The sequence below is a fragment of the Chaetodon auriga genome, chromosome 1 (genome assembly GCF_051107435.1).
Source record: "Chaetodon auriga isolate fChaAug3 chromosome 1, fChaAug3.hap1, whole genome shotgun sequence".
Taxonomy (NCBI): domain Eukaryota; kingdom Metazoa; phylum Chordata; class Actinopteri; order Chaetodontiformes; family Chaetodontidae; genus Chaetodon; species Chaetodon auriga.
This window is the reverse complement of record NC_135074.1, coordinates 24,742,308-24,765,607: the sequence shown is the minus strand read 5'-3', so window position 1 is coordinate 24,765,607 and position 23,300 is coordinate 24,742,308. Positions and strand designations below refer to the sequence as shown.

Here is a 23,300-nt window from a genome sequence, read left to right as displayed (position 1 = left end):
ATGTTTTCACCTACTGAAAGCCTCGTCTCTCAGTGATGAGGACTAACCCTTTAATGCTATCTCGGGTAATTTTGACTGGGTTTATTAAAGTGTAAATGTCCCCAAAACCTATATCAGCTAGATCAGGAGAGAGCTGCTGATGTTAGCCTTTATGCTCTAAAAGTATTGAGGACTAGCACAGTTAGAAAACATAACACAGTGGATGTGCTAGTCATGAACAAGGTTTTTTTTGTTTAACAGAACCTCTAACATCACCAACTTGTCTAGGTAGTTTTTTTTGGAGAAATCCATAGTTTGACATAACTGCATGTTCACTTTCATGCTAGTCGCTAACTTTGCTACTTGGTACCTGGTGTTTAGTGTACAGGGCATTTTACATCTTAACAACTTTAATTTTTAACAGCTGCTTTCTGCAATGGTGTTGACAGCAGTGAGAACCAAAACAGTAAAGTTTGGGCCCATAAAACCAAAACAATGAGCTGAAAAACATGCTGTTCTTGTTCGTCATTATGAGCAGCACCTTTCACGTTAAGTATTTGATCCATTGTTAATATGAAAGTAATAACTCCTTAAAGCATCTTGATTTTCTCACTTAACACTTTTTCCTCCATCTTTTTCCTCCAGCATGACAAAGAAATCAGGGTAATAGTGTCTCAGCTACATTAATATACAAGGGCCTTTTTGTTTCACTGCTGGTTTCACTGGACTTCTAACCATACTTCATACATAACAGGTTTTCTTGCAGTCGATATAAACACGTGTCGTTCCCCATTAGTTTCTCTTCAAGTGTAAACATCTGATCATGTGTTGGTTGTCGTTCAATGACACGGCCCACCCGCTCTCACGATGTGTTTGCTTTATGGGGACTGTACTTCAGTCATTGTGGGATGGCGTGTGGGCAGGGTGGGAACATCTGGATGTGAAATGAACACTAACTGTCATAAAGCCAGCCACAATCTGCCTGCCAGTAAAACTAGGATGGATATCCATTCGATCTACTAGCCCTGGGAATCTGGAAACCCAGAAACACACACACAAAGAAAGGCTGAGGGAAGAGAGAAACAAGGAAATGGAGGGTGTTCACTCTGCTTCACGAGTTTCCTTACTTTCACACATTTCGCAGATCTTATTCTAAGGAAACAAGTTCACTTTGAACAAAATGTTTCAGACATGTTTGTGCTGTTGCAGACCAAATTTGCTGCGCCTCATATAGCCCCCTCCACCGGTTATCAGTCACCACGTGCATGACAAACAGCATGAAGAATGTTGTCGTTGGTCTCCTGCTGTCTGCTTCTCACAGGGGAGCATATATACCCCATGAGGCAGTGCCCTCCACCCCTCTAATACCACAACACACTCCAATGGTCTCAAGCTTAGACATCACCTCACTGTGCCTAATCAAAGACAATGATGGCTCCATAAACAACTGAGGTTGTAGTTTAGTCACCAAACCATGACTCCAAGTCCTCAGCATTTAGTTCAAGATTGAAACCACCCCGAAAGGAAGTAATCTGTGCAAGAAATAGGATTAGAAAAAGAGCATAAAAGGGCTTTTGTTACATTACAATTAATAGTCGTGGCCTGTTCACAGTTTATGGAAATACTTGAACTTAACCGTGCACACAAATGGCCTTGAGCACAAGCCCTAACATGAGCATGAATCAAGACTAATGGAGAAGTCAACAAGGGCTTGTTAATTCCCTACCAGAACACGCCACAAGACTTTGCAGGAGATGGGTGGGTCACACACAGACACATCCAAATGCTCGAGGAGAATCTGACAGTGGTGTCAATTTCTGAGGAATGTCCCGCTTATGCTTCAAATCTGCAGCTGGGCACAGATGTGACTGTTTGTCTGACTCTGAGATACAGATTTCCTCATGCATATCTCATCAGGTATTTTTTTTTTTACAAGCTTTTAAGAATATGTACAACTGTACACCTTAAGGTAAAGTTTTCAAAGGACTCCTGTGACCTCTGCAGCAGGAATTTATTATAACCAACTGGTTTAATGGAAGATCTGAGTCTGTGTAGAGTTCAGTGCCTGTTCAGCGACTCTATCTTTTTCCTGAGTTACTGTACCACCAAATAGTATATGCGCAAACCAAGCATGCATGCACACACACACGTCTCTTTGTTCATGCACACAATCTATCTGGCAGTTAGTGAATTAATCAGCCGGAGTGTGTGTGGTAGTTAACTGTGCATCTGTTTCAGCACAAAGACCTTCAAAATGCCTCCACGAGCTCATTAAGGGAGTTCAGGCTTCACAGAGAACTGGGATTTCAGCCAACACAATATTGTTATGATCCTGCAACGCATTTATCATCTATAGATACTCCCCACCGCGTGAACCCGTCCTCCCATGTCAAAGCCACGTACGTTCTTTCATCCTCATCTTGTTTTATTTTCCCCACTTTTCTCTTTGCTCCAATTTGTTTTCAGCCTATAATGATATATGAGGAATGCCATGATGATTTATACAGATTTGTGTTTTTCTCCTCCTGTCCTCAGTGTTCCACAAACTTGTGGCCCTGTTGGGAGCCTCTTGCTCTTCATCACTCCGTAAGTAATGTACTTCTCTGTATGTATTGTAGCATAGACAACTCCCCTCATCGCTCAGGGTCAAATATGGGACAGTCAACCTTCAAAGTAAGTAAGGCCCAAGGCCAAGGAGAGACACCACAGAGATTTACTGTTATTTTGCCTAAGAAGAAACATTTCTTACAGTCAACAAAGTTGATGTAATAAGACACTGCTTTATAGGGGACTGGACTCGATACAGATGAGGATTCTTCTTTGTTATGAACTCAGTGAAAGCCATGTTAACAAAGTACTTTTGTGCATTAACTTGTGCAGGTAGCATGCTAACTGCTATAGCTACTTATTACTTATACTCATATTAATACACTGGGCCACTTAACCAAACTGACTTGCTTGTTTATTTGCACAATGTAGAATGGATTGAATGTAGACAATGCAACTTTATTGTGCATATTTTGAATGCACAAACTGGAGGTCATCAGTACATTTAACACTGAATCTTCAAACTGACCTAGCATTGTCACTGACCAAAGCCATGACTTCTAGCTGTGGAGCTCCCCTCACCAGAGAGGCTGCATTCAGACTGACTTGACCTTTCGTGAATACATGCAGCTCTCTGATTATTTAAATGGGGCCAGTCTGTTGAGGTAGCAGGGGTGCCAGTGCAGGAGGCTCTGGCAAAACCACACAGGGTCAAGCTGCAATAAGTTGAACCTGCCTCAACATTTGCTGCCACGCAACACAGCAAAGCGCTGCGGTGGCCTATCAAATACAGACGCAGATTCCTGGTAGATTACTTTGCAATGTGGACACAGTATTTTCTTTGCAGTTGTTGCAACAAAAGATAAAATAGTTGCCACTGTGATTATTTTCCAGACTTGTAAAATCCTGTCTGAGGGTTACAAATCTTTGTGCAGTCTTTGGTATTTAGTTAGTATAATCCTTTAGGCTTCCTGGAATTGTGTTCATTGTCTCACTAGTACCAACATGCCCCCACCAACGCAGCCCCCTCCACTGCTTTAATGCAGGGGTGTTTTCAGTCTGAATCCCTGCTAAATGCACAGTTGTCAGCTCATGAGTTCCATTTTAATTCCTGGTTAGAAGCTTATTTAAAGATCGCAGCAGCTTCCGGAAAAACTGTGATGTGACAACTCTGTTGCAAATAAGTGGCTGCTGAGCTGTTAACCGAGTACACGGTGTTGATTTTGTTCTGGGTTCAAACTAGTGATCGTAACAGTCAGAATCACAGCATTATCAACAGCTTATTGATGAATGTACTGGAGAAAAAAAGTGAGCAAGCAATATAGTCAGTGACTACAAATCTGATCTGAACTGAACAAAACGATTTAATCAACAAAGACAGTCAAAGTCTCCACCTCTCATATAAACCTTTTGACAAGCTACCTGTCAGCTGATTGGGCTGACATACATCATTAACTGACTGAATATTCTATGGGTGAGTAACATGCAACCGTGGGGCACACAAACACTAAAAACATTAAAGAAAATAAAGGTACAACAAACATGAACTCCAAAGACTAATTCAGGAAAGGAGCAAGAATAAATCTCACACACCATAACATCCCAGTATGCTTCATATATGCTTAACTTATTGTTTCAATCTTTAGTGGCCATTACATGATGAGTTACGAGGGCTGAGGTCTTGCTTAGGCTGTGAGGTTTCGATGTCCAAATGCTGCTGTAGGCTACACTGTTCATCAGATCATGAACTGGGAGCCAGAGAGGTAATGAGAGTCTTTCCAGATGTTGGTCTCTCCACAGTTGGTGGTCCTCCTCTTACACTGGCAGCAGCGTCCGTACTGTGCGAGCTTATCTACCAGGAGCTGACCAGCAGACCTGGCCACATTGAGACAGAGTAAAGCATGGAAGGATGAATCAGTGACTAGAAAATGATGAACAGTACGCCACAATCAGATGACTGTTGTAGCAGTTCTGACCATCACACGATAAAATATTTCCTTTTGTTTATGGCAATGCTCTGAAATTCAACCTTCAATCACCAAAATCAGGACATTTAATGAACGTTGAACCAATGTGTACAGCATTTTATAGCCTTTTTAATCAATGATGCAACAACTTTAATACCAGTAAGACTAAGTGCTTAATTTTGAGAGTGTGAATAGATGTAAATGCTCGGATGAATGCTGAAGGAGGCTCAAGGTGATCCTACATCCACACACCTCAGGAAGCGCCTCTCCTCTTCCTCTCGTTGGTGTTTGAGCTTCGCACTGCGACTCCACTCGTCCGCTAGTGACTTACTGATGTCCCTCCTCTTCTCAAAGCGATTAATGCAGCTCAGTATTAACCTGGACAGGAAACATACGCGAGAGAGACAACCTACCAGTTTCCACATCCTCAATGCCATCCATTGCTTTCATCTCTCCCTTCCTTTACTCACTCTCTTTTGTTGTGTTTGAGAATTTCTCTCTCCCTCTCCAGCTGTTCTTGACGGCTGTGCAGTTCTTTTTTCTTCCTCTGAGTGGCAGTACTGAAATTTACCTGGAAGAGCTGCCAGTATGCAGAATAACATCACATCAGCGTAGGCCAGTAAAAAAAAGAGACTTAGAGAGCAGAAAATATTTTTGGGCCTAAAAAACTTAAGTGGACAATAACTAAGTACATTTACCCAAGTACTGCTACTTCATACTTAAATATTTTACTTTTTAGTCCACTGCATTCATCTGACAGCTGTAGGTAGTAGAACCTTGCATGAGATTCAATGCACTTTTAAAGTTGAAGCTTCCCTGCTGCATATAAAATACAAGCTACACATCAAACTGCTGCTTTCATGTTAATGCATCAATTATATTAATCGAGCGATATAATATCTAATAATATAACATCAGTGGTTATTCTGCGTAATTCAGTACTTCAGCTTGTTATTATGCTGATAAGAGTTATGTATTTTTAACTGAAATGAAACGCGAGGCTCGTGGAAGCAGTAAGAAACAGCAGTGACCTTCTGTGCCCTCTCTCGGCTCGCTGCATTGCTGGTTGCCGTCTCACAGCGGTTGAACCCAGAGTTGTCAAGCTGGTGCTCTGGAGGCTCTGTGCACCTCTTGTCTCCCACCTGAAGGACAGAACAGTTTCCTTTCAGTTGTAAGGTTAACAAAGAGGAGAACATGATATAAAACAACCCCTTAAAAATCACTGCAGCAGAACCGAGATATGTTTTTTGTTATTACATGCATTGTTCTTAAGAAGTGTTAAGAAGTGGGCTGCAGAAGTCTGATCTATTTATGCTAAATCTTATTTTTTGTGTAGAGTACTGCAAGCTCCCAGAACCGCTCTGTTTAACTGGACTTCCTCAACCTTGAGCAACACAGCACATTCAGATGTCCATAACCAACCATAATTGAAGCTGAGATTCTTCAGAAATCAACAGCATCAGAGAGTGCTACAATTCTCAATTCACCTAAAATGTATTTTTAAATCCTCTTAACACAAGAACCATCACATTAACCAAAAATATATAGATAGAAATACATATATGACCTTGTGAATATTCATTTTGTAACGTCATTGTTTCATTTTTTCATTAATGTCGTTAAAGTAATCAATCCAAAAAAAGTTAGTTGTGTCTCTGTTTCAAATTTATTCAAAAATTGATTATTTATAACTATTGTGAACAAATTCTCTGAGAAGTAAAACCTGAAATTAATCACTATTAGCCTAAAGTAACCTGATGTAACTCACTCCTCTCTCTGCTGTCACTGGTGATCACTGCTTGTGCTGCTTTGATTGTGTTTGTGTCAAATCTGAAAGTCAACTCTGTGGAGTATTTCCTTGCCTGAGTGTCCAGCGCCCTCTTGTAATGCTTGGTTCTCTCATGTTTCTGCTGGAGCTGCTGTGCCTTCTGTAAAGCTATCCTAAAACACACACATACACACCAGATGACAAACGAGTTATCACAACAGATGACGATTTGAAATGCTGGAGCTGTACCGCTGTCGTACTCACTCCTGGACCAGCTGGACCTGGTCTAGATGCTCCATGAGAAGACGGTTCTGCTGGTCTTGTGCATCATGTTGCCGCCGGCTCTCTATCTGGCTCTGAAGCTCCTTCATGTAATGATGCTGCTGAATCCTCCTGACAGGAGTGAGGGGCCGAGCTGGGAAGATGAATGAAGTCTAAACGCAAGCAGCCAAGAGAAGACACCGAATTTTAACAACTCCATCTGACACTAAGAATGTGCAGTGCGTGGCACGAGTTTTAAAATGTGATTTAGTGTTTTGAAAGTAATAGACTTTAAGATTTTCAGTGCTCCAGGGTGGAGTGCCGTCACACGCATTAAGGATTGACAGGAAGTTCATGGCATAAATTTATCTCATCAGCTCAGCTCACTGTTTGCTGATAACTCTCCACTGTCCTATCAGAGCTGTTTTAAAGGTCCAATGTTTGGGATATAGTGACATCTAGCAGTGAGGTGTGCAGTGCTTTGTTACAATTTGCAATTGTAACAAACCGCTGCACACTTAAACATTGTACTTGTGTGCAGTAGTAAATAAGAGTGCAGAAAACAACCAATTACGTCTTTATTAAAACCACTCTGGTTTGTTTGGCTGCACTGCAAACAGATACAACAGCTGCTCTTCTGTTGTATTTCTGACACACTAGCTGCTCACACGTTAGCTACCAGGACTAAAATGTTATGGGTTACAACTTTAAACTCCAGGTCGTACTCACGGGGAACAGAGGACAGTAAGTCTTCTCTTTCCTGTCTGACATGTGCAGGTTGAATGTGGCAACCTGCTTTGCACGTTCACGTTGCTCGTCCAGCTTTGCCTGCCAGGTGAGCACACAACAACACGTCTTTCATCGTCATATTGACTGATAAAGAAAAGACATTCAGAGCATAACATGTCCTCCCAGGGGTGAAAAAATGAACTTATTTGAGAGGGCAGTTCCCTTAATCGATTCTTAGGCACATTATGATCTGTTTTAGAGGCTGTTTTATTGAACCATGATATAATGTTGGCAAAAACAACATGTGAGACACTTACAATCATTTTGTGTTATAACATCCCACATGGTCCACACTTCTTTCCCAGTCCTATAAAAAAGAGTAAAGCTGTTTGCTCTGCTCTCTGGCCCCAACCAGTCTGGAACCACCCTTCACTCCTCACTTTCTTTTCCATTTTTATTTGTTTTATCAGTTTTTATCGCAGCTTTTGCTTTGGTTTTGGTCATTATGGTTTGAGTGTTATCTTACATCTGCCTCTGGCTGTGTGGAGCAAATAGTTTAGATATCCTCAGTCTGTGTGTTGTTTTCTGATCCAATTTTTTTTTTCTTGACTAGAAACCCCCCAAATCCCCACAGCACTCAGCTCAGCTGAGATGAACATTTAGAAAGTGGTCAAAATGAAACAAAAAATAGGGAACGTCTGTTTATTCAAGCATTTACTTTTAAGATAATTATGTTGCACTATTAAACAGGCAATATGTAAGAATTTTAGTTTAAAATGAATTTGTTTGATGATGAATGAATTTTTCTGAATTTGTTTCAAGTTAACCAACATTATCCACAGAATGTGAAGGGGTAACAGTAGTAAGCACATGCATGCACACTTGACAAACCAGCACACACCTGCTCCTCATCCATGTACTGCTTGTCTCTCTGTTGTTCTTTAAGCAGTAAGAGTTTCTCCTGAGCTTTCTCCTCCGCCTGCTGCTGCTCCCTCAGGTAGACTGGAACGTTCCTTTGAGCCCGCTGCATGCACAGGTAGCACAGCTCCTGCAAAGGCCACAGGAAACATGCACTGTAATTAATTAGTGTAGTGACGATAGAAATTGTAGAGAATATACTATATTCAGAGAGGAATATCCCCACAGCCCTCAATACCTGTGACCCCTTTACGTTGTACTCTAAACACTTACCTTGAATTTTAGAGACCGCTATAAAAGACAGATTAGATCTACACTTACCCACCTTCAGTACACAGATACATGGCCACACTCACTCACCTGTCCAGCACGGGTGTGGCCAGAGCAGGTAATATTCACAGCATGTTCCTCCTGTTTGGGAGCAACCACTGGAGGTGAGATGGAGGTGGTGGGCCTGTAAGAGGAAACAGACTCTTTAATTCTGTATATTCTACCTACATCCATGTATACATATACAATACATAGGGGCCTTTTTAAACTATGCGCATGTGTTTGAGGAGTGAAGGAGACTAAATGTTTCTGAGGATGTTGTAACAAAGTATAATGTTAGAAGGGGAAGTAACACTCTGAGTAAGCAGTTGCATGTCTGCTGCAGATCTGTAGAATATTGGTCATGTCTATGAAAAAAAAAAGAAGCCAAAACATAATGAGGTCATCAGTGATGCTATCGGTTGCATTATGGGAAGCGAGGGATCCTGTGACAGAAGAGGAATCTGAGCCGGAAGCTGCCTCGGGGCAGTAACAATATAAGACCACCGCTGAGCTCTCAGCTCTCAGTGACTCCTCTACCTGCAGCTCTGTGCACTGCAAACTGAACCTCTCCATAGAGCATGTGTGCACTCGTGTGTCTGTGTGCTTGTGTGTGTGTGTGTGTGTGTGTGTGTGTGTGTGTGTGTGTGTGTGTGTGTGTGTGTAGTACTTGTCAGCGGCCTCCATCAGGGGTTTTGGATTCGGTTCTTCAGACAGGCTGACAGCTTTCATCTTGGCGGGCTGCAGCGTCTGATGGGATTTAGATTCTCTCTGTTGGGGAACTTGTGTAGAGACACACGACACTTTGAGTAGGTTCACTGTTCCGAAATATACCTGCACTTATCTCGTGCTTCATATGTGCCAGAGCTATCATTATTGATTCTGTCATTCTGCACACAATAATGAGTCTTTCTTTGCTGCATCTCAGCCTCAGTTACACCCTGTTTTTAATCGAGATGGCTTTCAGTAGCCAATTCCAAGTTGGTACGATGCCCAGACTCATTAAGCTATAACAAATCTTTTATCCAGCTGTTTATTATTAGCTCTTTATAGAGCTGTCAATTCCTGGTGTGTCATATCGCAAATCTAAAGTAAGAGCTTGAGTCATTCTGTAAAACGTTAGAATGAGAGCTCCACCTCGACCTGCTTGTGCAACCAGTTCATCTTCAAGTGCAGTGCCACTGTTGAACACTGGATGATAAATATGAAGCTACAGCAAGGAAACAGTCAACTTAGCTAAGCATACTGGAAGCAGGGGAAAACAGCTAGCCTGCATGTACAAAAACCTCCTCAAGTCTTGTCTTTACCATAAGAGCGCCATGCAACCGTTCAAGGCTCCAGGAAGTCATTCCTCAAGGAAGTCATTCCTCCAGAAAGTCATTCCAAGAAATCAAATGAGCCTTATTTCCCCAACTGCTGATGATAACTAATAAAGCAATTTGTACACAATGCCTATATGATGAATCACAACTAACATCTTTTCTTTATCCTTATTACAGCTTCTACAGCGACTGCAGCTCCAGCTCGTCCACACAGTGAGGAACAAATGTCTTTTTTCTCTTTGCAGCAAGTTGACAAGAATTTTGAAAGAATTTGGATTTGATTCAGTTCTTAATTTAAACTCATTAAAGTGCTATCAAATACCAAATTGTCAGCCTTGTGCAAAAAGCTCTTTCACCTTCTGCATTCCTCTGGTCTGGAGCTGGTGACAAGCTCCATAGGTCTTTGTCACCCACTCTGTTGTCTGGCTGAGGCGAGCAGACAGTTGGCAGGGTGATGGGCTTGGCGGTCTGTGGCCTCTGAAGCCTGGACAGTCCAGACATTAAAGAGACACTGCTCCCAGGTCTCTGGAGGGACAAAAGTGGCAAAGTGGGAATACTAAAATATATCCTGTGCATTCTGTAACATGCAAACACACATGCGCTCCTCTGTACTCACATTGTTAAAGGCTAACAGCAGCCTACCACTTCCATCCATGGCATTAATGAAATCTCTGTTGAACTTCATCCGCACCTTTGAGCGACATCAGATCACATTAGATTTAACAAAAAACTGTAGTCAGAGTCACAACAATGTGAGCCACGGCGCAAAAATACAGCATGAGCAGCTGAGCCACCTTGTTGTTCTTAAAGGACAAAACTCCAATTCCCTGTAAGGCGAGGAACACGTTTTTTTCGGAGGCCAAAGCTCTGAAGAGGAGCACAAGAGTTTCTCTGACGCAGCCCTCCACGACGTCTCGACTGAAAGGAGTCTCCTGTGACACAGCTGCGAAGTTCAGTTGCACCACTGGTAGGTTTGTTGCTGCAAGACACACACAAACACACACACACACACACACACATACACACACATTCATATCTTTATCGTTCTTTCATTAATGTGATTGATCCAAATAAGTACAGATCTCATTTCATGAGTGCAGCTTGTGTGTGGTTTGATCAGGTTTGATTGAGCAACTGTCATCAGATTCTGATTTAAATATTTTATACATCGTGATGGGTGCATGGGTGACAACACCTTTTTCTCAGACCGGTGAGAAGAGCACAGAGAAATAAATGAAATCTCTCCTATGAAATAACAAAAAGTGTTCAAACTGGCAGAAAATCGTGCATGTGGGACCTGAAAGCGTTCCTTTAATTAACGGAAGGTTTAACATTTTGGATTAATGCACCTGCCGAGATTTGACGATTGCCAAAACTCTTGTGTTGTGTGCTAAACGTGAAGCTAACTTAGCTTTAAATTCATGGAGTCTCTGCTCAAAGGGTCCTGACCAAGACCTAGTCTGCCACATAGGCCCCCATAAAATGACGATATGCCATTTTCACACTTTGGTTTTTGTATAGTATTAACAACCAAGATATAGTGTGTTAATTAATGAGCTGCAGAAGTGCTGACAGGAAAATGTTCTAGGTCTCTTCTTCAAAAATGTGCTCACCTGCAGCCAGCGGCCTGACCTGCTTTAAACCCAGAGACTGGACTAGTTTCCCTGCCAGGAGGAAGATGGGTCTTTGGATCATTGTGAACTTGTTTCCTATGTCCAGCTTCTGCTGAGAGAAGGTGAAGGTCCCCAGTCCTGCCAGGTGGACCCCCTATTACAATGGATCAGTCAGGCGGTCTCAGATAGATAGATAGATAGATAGATAGATAGATAGATAGATAGATAGATAGAGACTAACCTTCTGTAAGGTCAGCTGACGTTCAGTGTAGGCGGATACCTCAGCCCAGATACTGTTTATATCTGAAAAGCACATGACGTTTGCTCACAGGGTTGGAGAGGTCATGAATGACACACACTTTATTATCGGAGTATACACAGAAAACTAACTATCATCAGCTAAATGAACAGTTAAACACACTGTCACAAAATAAAGCTTTTCCGACCGTTTTCAGAGAGCTGGGAAAGAGTCGGTAAAGACCCTCCGTCCGCGTCTGACACCAGCCGCAGTATGTCGGTCATCTCTTAAAAAAAAAAAATCCTCGCAGGATGAAGTTTAGGAATCGTTTCTCTAAGTTGTTTTTTCCTGCTTGTCTGCAACTGCCAGGAATCGAGAGGACAAGTCGGCCCCCGCGCACCGATCCGGGTCTCCAGAGCGCGCCGGTGCGTCGGAATGACTCTGTCTCTACAACAAAGCAGGTTTTCAGTTCAAGTTTCATCTGGCTGTTGCCACCGTTTCACCGAAGAACACAGAGCTGCGGGCCATGGAGGCCACGGGAAATCATACTGTGCAGTGGGTGAAGTCAGCACTGAAGTATTAGACTTAATAATAATAATACATAAAAATACACGTGCTCCCCTACAAGTGCACCATTTCTGTTGTTGACAGTAAAATGGATTATTTATTAACCAATGTGAAGGTGGCAGTAGGGAAAGTACATGAACTCACCGAGGTCAGTATACCGTTCAGAGGTGTTTGTACTAGTTAATCCATTGATCGGAAATACAGCACATGCAAGGAAGGCAGCTTTACTGTCATTAAAGGGAAACTCCACTGATTTTGCACGCAAAGGTCATGTTATAAGGGGAAGTACCATACAGTCTGAGTAAGCAGTTTCATGTGTGCTGCTAGTCAAATGTATGGAGAAAAAAAAAAAAGCTCAAAACATAATGAGGTCATCAGTGATGCTATGGAAGGTATTATGGGAAGCAGGGATCCAGTGTTTGTTGGAGCATGACTCATACTTCGCACTAAGCGTGAGGACATCTGACCTTCTCTGGAAGGTGAGGAATAAGGGTTTGAGGAGGAGCATCATCAGAGGAGTCACTTGGCCTTCAGCTGTAAATCAGTGTCTGTGTTGCTGTCAAGGATGCATGTGGAAATGTTCTGTAGTTCAGGCCAATTTTGAGGTCCATATTTCCAGTTTATGCTTCTTCTGTTCTACTCCACCTGATTTCAGAGGTTAATATTTACTTTTGTATACAGAGAAAGCAGTGATGGAAGCTGAGTACTGTGCTTGAGTACATCGAGGTACTTGTACATTACTTCAGTCTTTTCACTTTCTCCTCCTAAATATTGCACTTTTCACTCCAACGTAATTATTTGACAGCTGCAAGTTATTTTACACATTTCAATTTTATAAAAGATGTTTTTGTTATAAATCAAATTACCCAACAATATGTTCAAGTCAAGTGGAAAGGATTAGTTGATTAACGGACAAAATTGGCATTTGTGTGGATCATAATTTTTCAGTTTACTTTTTATAGCCTGATTTATTTATTTATTTATTTATTCATTTTTAAAATCCTGCTGTTGTATTAATGCGTGAGTAATAATAATACCATGATATAATATATTATAGTATAACAGTCATGGGGGACTTTTTTTTTTTTTTTTTTTTTTACATTGAATACATGAAATACATTTTGCTGGTTATACAGTAACAATGCTTTTACTTGTAACAGAGTATTTTTACAGTGTGGTGTGAGTACTTTTATTTGAGTAAAGGAACTGAATTCTTCCTCCACTACTGTCAGAAAGCATCAATAACCATTCATTCATCTTCTATACCCGACTATCCCAGCTGTCAACGGGCGAGAGGCGGGGTACACCCTGAACCTGTCGCCAGTCGATTGCAGGGCAACATATACACACTCACACTCACACCTAAGGACAATTTAGAGTCACCAATCAACCTAATGAGGGAGGAAGCCGAAGTGCCCGGAGAGACGCAGACGGGAAGACCGGGGATCGAACCGGTGAGTGCGCACTACCTGCTGTGCCACCGTGCCGCCCCGCATCAATAACCATCTCCATCTCATATCTCCACCTCAACTTCATTTGAAGCAGAAGGCTTTGAAGTAGCCTTTAAAAAAAACCTCAATGCTGGGAAATAAAATTAAAAAAAAAAAAAGAACATCATGTGAAAACAAGAAAAATCCCAGAAAATCTTGAAGGATGTCCTGCAATTTCCAGCAACCGCCAAACATCCCCCTCTCTACCATATATGGAGTATTAAGACAGCAAATATCATGATTAAGAGCGGGAAAATTCACTTGTTTGTTAATAAGGGCAACACAAATATCACTCATATCATTACTTATTTTTGGGGTAAATCACCTCGGTATGAATGTTTGATAAACACATGGCTCCAGGAAACTATGTCAGCTATAAATATAAGCGAGGAAAAACTGTATAGTTAACCCAGAGAGTGATTTCAGGTGTGCTTGTTTTTTCTCTTTCAGTTTCAGTTTGTAAATGGTGCAAATTTAACCTCTGTCATTCTGAACTGCACCAGCTGCTTATATAAGGCAGTCAGAGGAAGTCACAGTGACTCTGCTGGATCCCTGAGGAGGAGATGTTATCAGGATGACGGTGAACATATTTCAGGCTCTTCTGCTTCTCCTCCTGACATTACAGACAAGTAAGAAAATTGCCACTTCATTACAGTATATCACAATTAGTCAGGTTGAATAATGTAAATTTTTGGTTGTCACAGGAGAATCTGGACTCTACATGATGCTTATTAAACATTCAGAGTGAGGATAATCATCACCTAACCCAGCTTCATTATGTGATGTCACATTTGTCATTAATAAATATTCAGAAAGTAATTATCACAGTGCTCAACAGTAAGTGCATTTTTGAGGTATGTTTTATGTGTCTTTAACTTCAACTGCACTACCTGTCGGAGAGAAATATTGGACTTTTGCTCCACTGTACTTGTTTTACAGGTGTAGTCAGTTACTTTTTAGATCAAGATAATCTGATACACAGCGGATAAAATAAAACACACTGTTAAAGATTAATCTCATTCATTCTTAACCTTCCTACTCGGGGGCCCCTGGTCACATTTCCATGAGTTGTTTGCATTCCTTCCAAACAGACGTTGCCTAATCTTCCCAGATTGTTAATAAATTACCCACACCCACATTATCACATATTTGACCCCCCAAAAAAAGAAGAAAAAAACAGATTTATGTAGCTGTTTTTTCTAACCCTCATTGATCATCTCATGACCCCCCTGAGTTTTCCTGTGACCCCTTTGTAGATGTCATGAATTACATACCTTCTATAAAGTAGTTAAAACTGGCTCAACCTGGACCTGCTCCTTCAGTTTCAGCCTTCTGACACATTGTTGTATCAGTATCAACAGGTGAGTAACCACTGACATGGGCCAGCTGTCTGCATACTTTAACATTTTGCTGTTCATATTCTTGTATTTTGATAGGAGTTGAGCCTATAATAGAGTAATAAAACATTGATTTATTGATGGTACTTTTCTCTGACTCTGAAAAGCACTGATTTCAGCTCCCTGAAAAAGGTCTTAGATGACATTTAAAAGTCTTGAATATTTTCTCTTGCCAGCTGCAGACAGTAACATTAGATACACATTTTTTAATGTGCACAGTGGACAGACGACTAACCACAGATGATAAGACGCTCATCATCTCATAATGGTCAAATGTCTATTATATCAATAAATTATTTTACTTACTAAATAACTGAAGGCCTTATTGTGCCTACTTGTTTGAACATGACATAGATATTACATTATTTATTATTAAAAGGGCCTTAAGAAGACTTCAATGTGACACTGAGGAGACCCTGTTAAAGTAAAGGATCTAAACACTTTATCTACCAAGTCAGTTCTTATGACACTAATGTAATAACACACCTAAAAATGACTGAAAATAGTGTCCATGTTAGGTGAAACAAGGCTCTGTAATGAAAGACCAGGCATTAAAACACCTTTAGGAACATTTCTTGTGGTCTTTGAATCCCTCTTCATCAGCTGAAGTCTACAGTGACTGGCTGTTCTCGTGACTTTAGGCTCAAGCTAAAAAAAAAAAAAGGTGGTCATCAAAGAGGTCATCAACAAACTCTTGTAATATGGCAGTTCAAACTAATCCACACAATATCAGCGATCCTGCATTGTGAAATAGCCGTGTGGTTATGAGACATGTCAAATAGCACGAACAAAGTGGTTATTAGTCCGAGTACTTCCGGTGCAAGTTGATCCAAGCCATTTACACGGAAATCACAAGACCATTAGACACCAATAAAATGAGATGTGGTCATAGTGTGTCATAATACTTACATCCTCCAAGCTCACGGCATTACATCACAAAGAGTAACTCTACTACCTAATGTATGTACTATGGTACTCTGTTACCACAGAGTTAGATGAGAAGAGTGACGCCACCTTCATGTTTATATGAAGCTGCAGCCAGGACACCATTAGCTCAGTTTAGCACGTTAGAAAGGGGGAAACGGCTAGCCTGGCTCTGCCCAAAGGTAATAAAATTCACCTGCTCGTTCAACACATTACCGTGTATCTCAGGTTTCCGAGGGTTGCCTGACAACTTTCACAATGATAAGATTTCAGGAAGTTCCTGTCCTTGGCCAAGAATTCATCTGCTTCTAGTCTTTAAGCTAAGCTAAGCTAAGCTAACTAACTGCTGACTGTAGTTTCTTCTTTACTGGTAAGCACATAAATCACAGATGTCTAACTATTGATTTAAAGGACATCTTATACATTCAGAATTGAAGCAGTTTTCTGGTTGGTTGACAGCAGTAAATTTTCCATTAATAGATATTTCGATTAGAGGACTAACCAGCCACATTTCAGCTACCTTCAGAGTATAAGATTGTCTTGATGTTATAGCTTTACTCAGCAATATGAACTGAAATGTGTGACACATTTCCAGGTCTGTGTCTTCGGAGACCCAGAGAGATATATGTCAAGGCAGGTGAGCTGGTGGCGCTGCAGTGCCCTCATTACAGAGGGTATAATCACCGTGATGCCAAGCTGATCTGGACCAGTCACACCTCCCTGGAGATGGACCTGAGCAACACCACGTCACCTGTGGAGCAGAGTCAGATGGGCATGTTGCGTCAAGGGAGAAGCCTTGTGATTCTCAGTGTTACTGTGAACCATCAGGGAAATTACTCATGCTCTCTGGGGTAAAGTGCAAACATTGATAAACAGCATTCCTGTATTCCAAGGGAGTGAAACAGAAAACAGAGAGGCTTTCGTTTCTGAGTCTGAAACTGAACAGTACTATCAAACTGTCATAAATAGTTAGGCATGTAGTGCCTAACTATAATTATGAGGTTTTACATGTCCTTTAGTATCTTAATGAATACAAAGTTTAGACAGCATCCGAGCTTAAAGCGCTTTTTGTCTTGTGATTCTTCATTTAAGGATAAACAAAACTGAAAGTCGACAGACATGCTAACAGCTCTTACGGTACTGCTACATAGCAGTTCTTTGAGTGAAATGCAAACATGCTAACAATAGCACCGCTTAGCTGTGGATGTTTAGCAGGTAATGGTTACCAAGCTTATCATCTTAGTTTAGCTTGTTAGCGTGCTAACATTTTCAGCTGAAGTTGAATTACTTTTGCAGGGGTTTGGTCAAAAACCAAATTATCTGACAAAGTCATTCGGATTCATCTTCTGGGAACCATGAATGTCTGTATAGAATTGGTGGACCATGTTACATTGCTATCCCTACAGCAAGTGTAGTTAAACAGAGCTCTTATCCAGAGCCTTTTCTCTCCATCCAGATACGTTTGGAGCAATTTGGTTCTTTGCAGCACGAAACCTAATCAGCAATAAATCAAATGCCATTGGGGTCTGTTGTGATGTGGTGACGGCAGACATCTGCAGGTCTTGCCAAACAACCTGGATGGAGAAATAGCATAGTAGGAGGCAAAACAGATCCTCAAAGCCGTCTCCACTTTCACATTCAGAGCCTCTACAAAATGTTTAAATGTTAAAACTTGATACCATCTTCTTCTTTGATGGTGTGACAGGAATGCCAGCAGACAGTTCAGGTTCAGGCTGACGGTGTACAAGACACAGACCAGAGAGTATGAAGAGAGGAGCACATACTCTGCGATATGTTATGCACAAGAGTCCTACACGCTGAACTGCCCTGATGTAGATACACCTGCTGCAAATACCTATATTACCAGCAACGGCATTACATGGCACAAGGTATAGTAACATTACAGATTTATGAGTGTGAATGAGATTTGATTGTGAAATAAGAAGCTGCAGGATGCATCTTACATCATTTGTTTTTACATTATTTCTGTTTGACAAAGTGTGCTGTAATTTTTAAATCTTTAAAAAGTTTGAGTTTGAGTATTTTCCCTACATTTAAAACTGGTTTTCATTCACTTCGTGCTTAGAAATTCTCCTTCATTTCCCATCTTATAGGAGGGTGAGCCACTACCAAAAGATGATTACTTCTCAAGTGTGAAGGAGAATGACCAGGGTGTCTACACCTGTACCAGATCTTACCTGTATGACGGTCAAATATATAACAAGACCTTCATAGTGAAGCTTGATGTCCGACAAAAGAGTAAGAAACACTTTTTGGATATGTTAATCTTCATCGAAGTTCAAATTTTAAATATAATATATATATATATATATATATATATATAAAGATGTAAAGAATTTTCTTCTTTTTATGCACAGAAAAAGTAGTGACATCTGCAGCGATCATTTCACCGCACATGAATGATGTGTTCCACGTAGATTTGGGTGAGCTTCAGTCTTGCAGCGTGGACACACACAAGCATTTACTGCCTCTCTAAATCACCAATTTTAACTCTTGCCTAAACTCTGCTTCCTCCAGGCTCTACGGTGGTGATTGACTGTAAAGCTGTTCTGTCCTCAGACTTTGATGAGGTGTTCTGGTTAAGTGGAGACTCATTTGTGGAGAGAAACAGCAGCTTACCAGTTTTCTACAATTATACACAGTAAACACTTGACACAGATACACCAGCTCTCACAACACAGTGTGAGAGATGCTGCAAATATTAACACACGGCCACATTAACACTCTACACACACATAAAACGACTTGTCTTGCTTCATACCACTCCATTATTCCCTTTCCTTTCCTTTCCAGTGAATATGATAGTGACGAGATAAAGATGACAGCCTCTTTAGTCTTCAAAAAGGTGTCAGAAGAGGATCTCTCAAAAAAATACACCTGTAAACTGGACAGCGACAACGTACCCTCAAGCTCTGTCACCATCACCTTGGCCCAAAAAGGTACACGACATGGATGGATGGACAAAGCTTTGGCTTTGCTACATGGTATTGTATATGGCCGTTTCCAGCAGTGTTTTGTTCATTTTACTATCATAAAGCTCAAACTGGGAAGTTTCATCTGGCGTCTGCTACTTTAAATAAATTACAGTCTTTAGAGTTATTCATCCTTTATGTCCCAACACCTTCTTTTTTCTCCCTCTCCATGGCTCTTGGCATTGTGGCCATCCTGGTGGTGATTGCTTTAACAGTAGCTGTTTATGTGAAGCTGAAAATGGACATCACCCTTCTCCTCCGAGACACTCTTACATGTTATTGTGGCACCTCAGGTGGGATTCATGGTTTTGGTGATTTGCTTCAAATAAATAGTGTTTGTGATCAGGTGCATCTTTCATGGTAAAAGCGTTCAGTCACTTTATCTGCACCTGTATCATCATGTGACTGCAGTGCTGTTGTTTGTTATTGTTTGCTTAGATGGAAAGAGCTACGATGCCTTTTTGATGTGCTACAAGAGCGACACAGACGCAGGACTAAAGAGAGAGGACAGAAAATGGCTGGAGAGTGTTTTGGAAGAGAGACATGGGTACAGTCTCTGTCTTTATGATCGTGACGTCCTGCCAGAGAAAGGTACAAATTTAAGATTAGCTTTAGAAAATCTACCTAAAAATCACTGTGAAGTAACATATCATCTGAACTCTGGTTGCAGCTGTAGCAGAGGCGGTGTTAGACTGTATAGAGCAGAGCCGGACTGTGCTTTTGGTTCCCACCTCTCCGGATCCTGGTCCAGGATCTGGCCTGCTGAACGACTTCCATGCAGCCCTGGTGGAGCGGCAGACTCGCTTGATTTTCATCAAAACTGAGACAACAGAAGCCTCCAGATCAGGGTCATTACCAGAGGCCTTACAGCTTCTTGGCAAGGCTGCAGACTGTGTCACCTGGAAAGGCACACGCTCCATGCTGCGCTCCTCCTCCTTCCGGAAGCAGCTACGCTATCTCCTCCGTGCTCCACGGCAGGCACCAAAAATAAGTCTTTTACCTCAGACAGCTACATAGATGATACCTGTTCAAATATTTAGCAAGAATGAATATTTCAGTGTTTTTAGTGTATGACTTGAGTACTATATATATTTTAAGTCAAGTCACACTGCAAGATAGCCAACAGCTTTCATACTATTTATATCAGAGATTCATTGTTTTAGTCATTTGTATTTTGCTACATATTAGTAATATTTTAAAGCTTTTCACAGTTTTCACAATTTACCTAAAATATCTTTTGAAAATCATCTTACTCACTGACAATACCATTGTCAATTTCAGGCTGCTGTCCATTCCCTCATAACTCATTTCTCCTACTGCTCCATTTATCATAAAATTTTCTGTTTCTTTTGTATCATTGCTTTTAAACCTACAGCATTAAATGTTTGTAACAACATGGAATTAATATGTGTAATATTAATTGTCTCGCCTTATAGTCTCTTCTAGTATATTGATTTTACATTTTGTGTGCTTGTACTCATACACCCAAAGTATTATCAAGAGTTGGTGAGACCATCAACAACTTCATACCACAACTGAGCCAATGTACCAGTGACAATTTGTTGCTCTGTGTTTGCTGGATAAGTCGGTCATTGTTTGCTCATTAACTGTAGTTAGCGGATGAGGGCAGTCCATATGGCAGCTTGTTGTGTTTTCCTGCCACCTAGTGGACAGTGCAGCTACAAAGATGTCAATTGAAATGTAAAAACATAATGCTGTACTTCCCTGAAATTAGCCTTTTACTTTCAAAGTCTAGTCAATAATACACCAAAATAAAATATAAAAAATAAAACTGTTCTCGCTCACAGGCTGTCTTGATGAGTACTAGGTTAAACAGTTCATTAAAAGTTAGTGAAAGTTGAGCATATTCAGTCCCCCTCCTCTTGATTTAGTTGTTTTGATCACACAGAATTGTGATGGTGAAATGTACTCTACTGCTGTGGTGATAAAGAGGAAATGTTCAAAGCAGGGTCACTGTCATAAACTAAGACTGAAACTAGAATGAAAATAAACAGTGAAAAAAAAAGGTAATTCTCTGAAAGGAACTAAAAACGATAGCTTTTAAGGAAACCTGAAATGAAACTGAAATTATACCGCTTTGTTATGAAAACAAATTAAAATAAAAATGAATGCAAATCAGTTTTAGTTTTTTAGCAATAAAGTATCAAGACTCATCTGTTGTCGTTTTGCAACAGATTGAAGATTGCACACTGAATTTAAAGTTGTTCCTTCATGCTGCTGCACATATATTACATGCAAATATTAGAATTAGTAAATGTGTTTTGTATGTTTATCCAGCCACTTTTGACACATCAATTCTAACAAAAATAAAGTAAAACTTCTGCCAAACTAATACAAAATAAGTAAAAACTAAAACTAAGCCATAAAACTTGCAAACTTGCAAAGGATTCTTGAGGCAGCCAACACTTCTCCTTTGTCATAAATACAGCAGAAGATCAGCTGGTGTGTCTGTTTTCAGTCAATAATAATTAAACCTGCATCTGATTCCATGATGCACATAATGCCAGTAGTTTTCCACACAACAGCAGAGCACAGGTGAAAGAGTTTGTTACCTGTGGAGTTGGAGGTGTTCAGCCCGTCGCCTGCAGTTCTTCATCTCACAGCTCGCTGTGACTTTAATCCCTTCCAAAAAGTGGAAATGAATCTGCTGACGAGCACATGCAGAAAATGCAGAAGGAAATGTTTGTGTTGCGGTAGCAGCAACTCAATACAGCCCACATGACTGTCTGAGAGCCAACAGCAAACAGTGACAGAGACACCTAGAATTAAAAACAGACAGATTTCTTTTGTGTATGTGAAGGCAACTTTGAAACCAGCCTGGAAGTGGCAGACTCTGCCATTTTCAATAAAAACCGCCATCCTATGCAAAGAAGTAAAGAATAAATGCACTGAATGGTTCTGGTGGAAAAATGCAGATCAAAACAGGCTTTGAGTTCATAAAAATATTACTTTCAATCTGCAATACCCGATTTGACCAATTGGGGGCAGCAGATAAAAGATGACTTCTTGTCTTTTAAGCTGTGGCAAACTGCTTATTTACACATGAACATTACACTTTTTGAATTATGTTTGTGGCCGCTTAGTGAATGTAAATCCAATATTGACTCTCTTTCAGCTCTGTTTTTGGTGTCTACCAACTCCTGGGGGAAGTATCTGGCTCTTTAACTGCTGTGCTCTTTCTTCACCAGCCTGTCTGCTGTTTGCTGCAGAGCAGGTAGTGTACAGTTTGCTGCAGTAAACAACAATGAGAGTGAACCAGAACAGGAAAATTGCAGGCTGGACAGCTAAACAAAGCGTTAAAACTCACTATAAAGCTCCATAAAGCTGCAGAGTCAGGTGACAGTTTGCTGTATGTTTCATCACTGCAGGCAGCAACATTTCTTTTTGTCGCTTCATAAAAATCTGCTTTAATGCTGCTGGTGGGGTGTTTTTGTGGCTGCCGGTGTTCTAAACAGTAAATCTGTAGATATTGCAGATAATGATTTTGCACACAAAGGACTTGAAGTACCAGTAAGTCTGGGAAAACAGCTGCATGACTGCTTCAAATCTGCACAATCTTAGTCAAGACTTTGAAAAACAAAGTCAACTAGTTTTGGCTTGTCACCCCTTAAAATGGCACTGTCTACTTGCAGCCCCTTGTTACTGGTTATTTGTTAACCTGATATGTTTACCAGTTGCTACCAGCTCAGCCAAAGACCATTTTTCCTTGTTTCATTTCAGTAACTTTTATAACTCTGAAGATTTAACGAGCATCCAGCAATTCATGAGGAAAAAAAGAAAAGTTTGAAATCATAAACATTTTTTTGTGTGGCAGATGTTTTTGTGTGTGTGTGTGTGTGTTTCTAATTAATCATCTCACGTTCGTTCAGATTTCTCTTGAAGGTGGGAGTACTTTCATGAGGAGAAGCAGAGGAGTTTCATCACTAAACGAGTCTCTTGTGACGTGGCTGTGAAGCTCAGCGGTACATCAGTGGGTGTGTTGCTGCAGGATATGTATGCTGTGTACAGTAAATACAGTAATGTAGCCAAGTACTTAGTTCTGTTCTTACGAACAATTTTGTGGTACTTGCACTTTGCTCCACTACGTTCTACATTCTAGTACCATATTTACTACGTGCTTTTCAGACCAGTGTTTGAAATGTAAAATCAGTTTATAGAATATGCATTTTATGGATTTAACCGCCCAACTCGCTGTTAAAATTAACTCCACCTTGAAGCATTAACTTTACACATCAATGAATAAGTACCAACATTCCA

General features: G+C 40.7%; 2 protein-coding genes across 3 annotated transcripts; one reads left to right on the top strand and one right to left on the bottom strand.

Annotated features, from left to right (window-relative positions):
- Positions 1-3,803: 3,803 nt before the first annotated feature.
- On the bottom strand, positions 3,804-21,683 carry LOC143321016 (coiled-coil domain-containing protein 81-like). Of its 2 annotated transcripts, none has more exons than XM_076731116.1 (16): positions 21,596-21,683; positions 11,655-11,716; positions 11,414-11,567; positions 10,595-10,779; positions 10,417-10,491; positions 10,157-10,325; positions 9,149-9,260; positions 8,530-8,623; positions 8,153-8,299; positions 7,252-7,350; positions 6,526-6,695; positions 6,356-6,434; positions 5,525-5,635; positions 4,964-5,073; positions 4,746-4,871; positions 3,804-4,401 (listed from the first exon to the last, which is right to left on the bottom strand). In XM_076731116.1, the coding sequence occupies exons 3-16, from the start codon at positions 11,493-11,495 to the stop codon at positions 4,263-4,265; spliced, it is 1,698 nt and encodes a 565-aa protein (XP_076587231.1). In that variant the 5' UTR covers positions 11,496-11,567; positions 11,655-11,716; positions 21,596-21,683; the 3' UTR covers positions 3,804-4,262. The 2 variants fall into 2 exon arrangements, with proteins under 2 accessions (XP_076587231.1, XP_076587239.1); XM_076731124.1 differs by lacking the exon at positions 21,596-21,683 and adding an exon at positions 11,860-13,169.
- Positions 14,024-20,194, top strand: LOC143321033 (interleukin-18 receptor 1-like). Its single transcript, XM_076731136.1, has 10 exons — positions 14,024-14,337; positions 16,625-16,880; positions 17,735-17,918; positions 18,144-18,288; positions 18,408-18,473; positions 18,568-18,691; positions 18,844-18,989; positions 19,238-19,315; positions 19,461-19,613; positions 19,693-20,194. The coding sequence occupies exons 1-10, from the start codon at positions 14,283-14,285 to the stop codon at positions 20,037-20,039; spliced, it is 1,554 nt and encodes a 517-aa protein (XP_076587251.1). The 5' UTR covers positions 14,024-14,282; the 3' UTR covers positions 20,040-20,194.
- Positions 21,684-23,300: the final 1,617 nt, after the last annotated feature.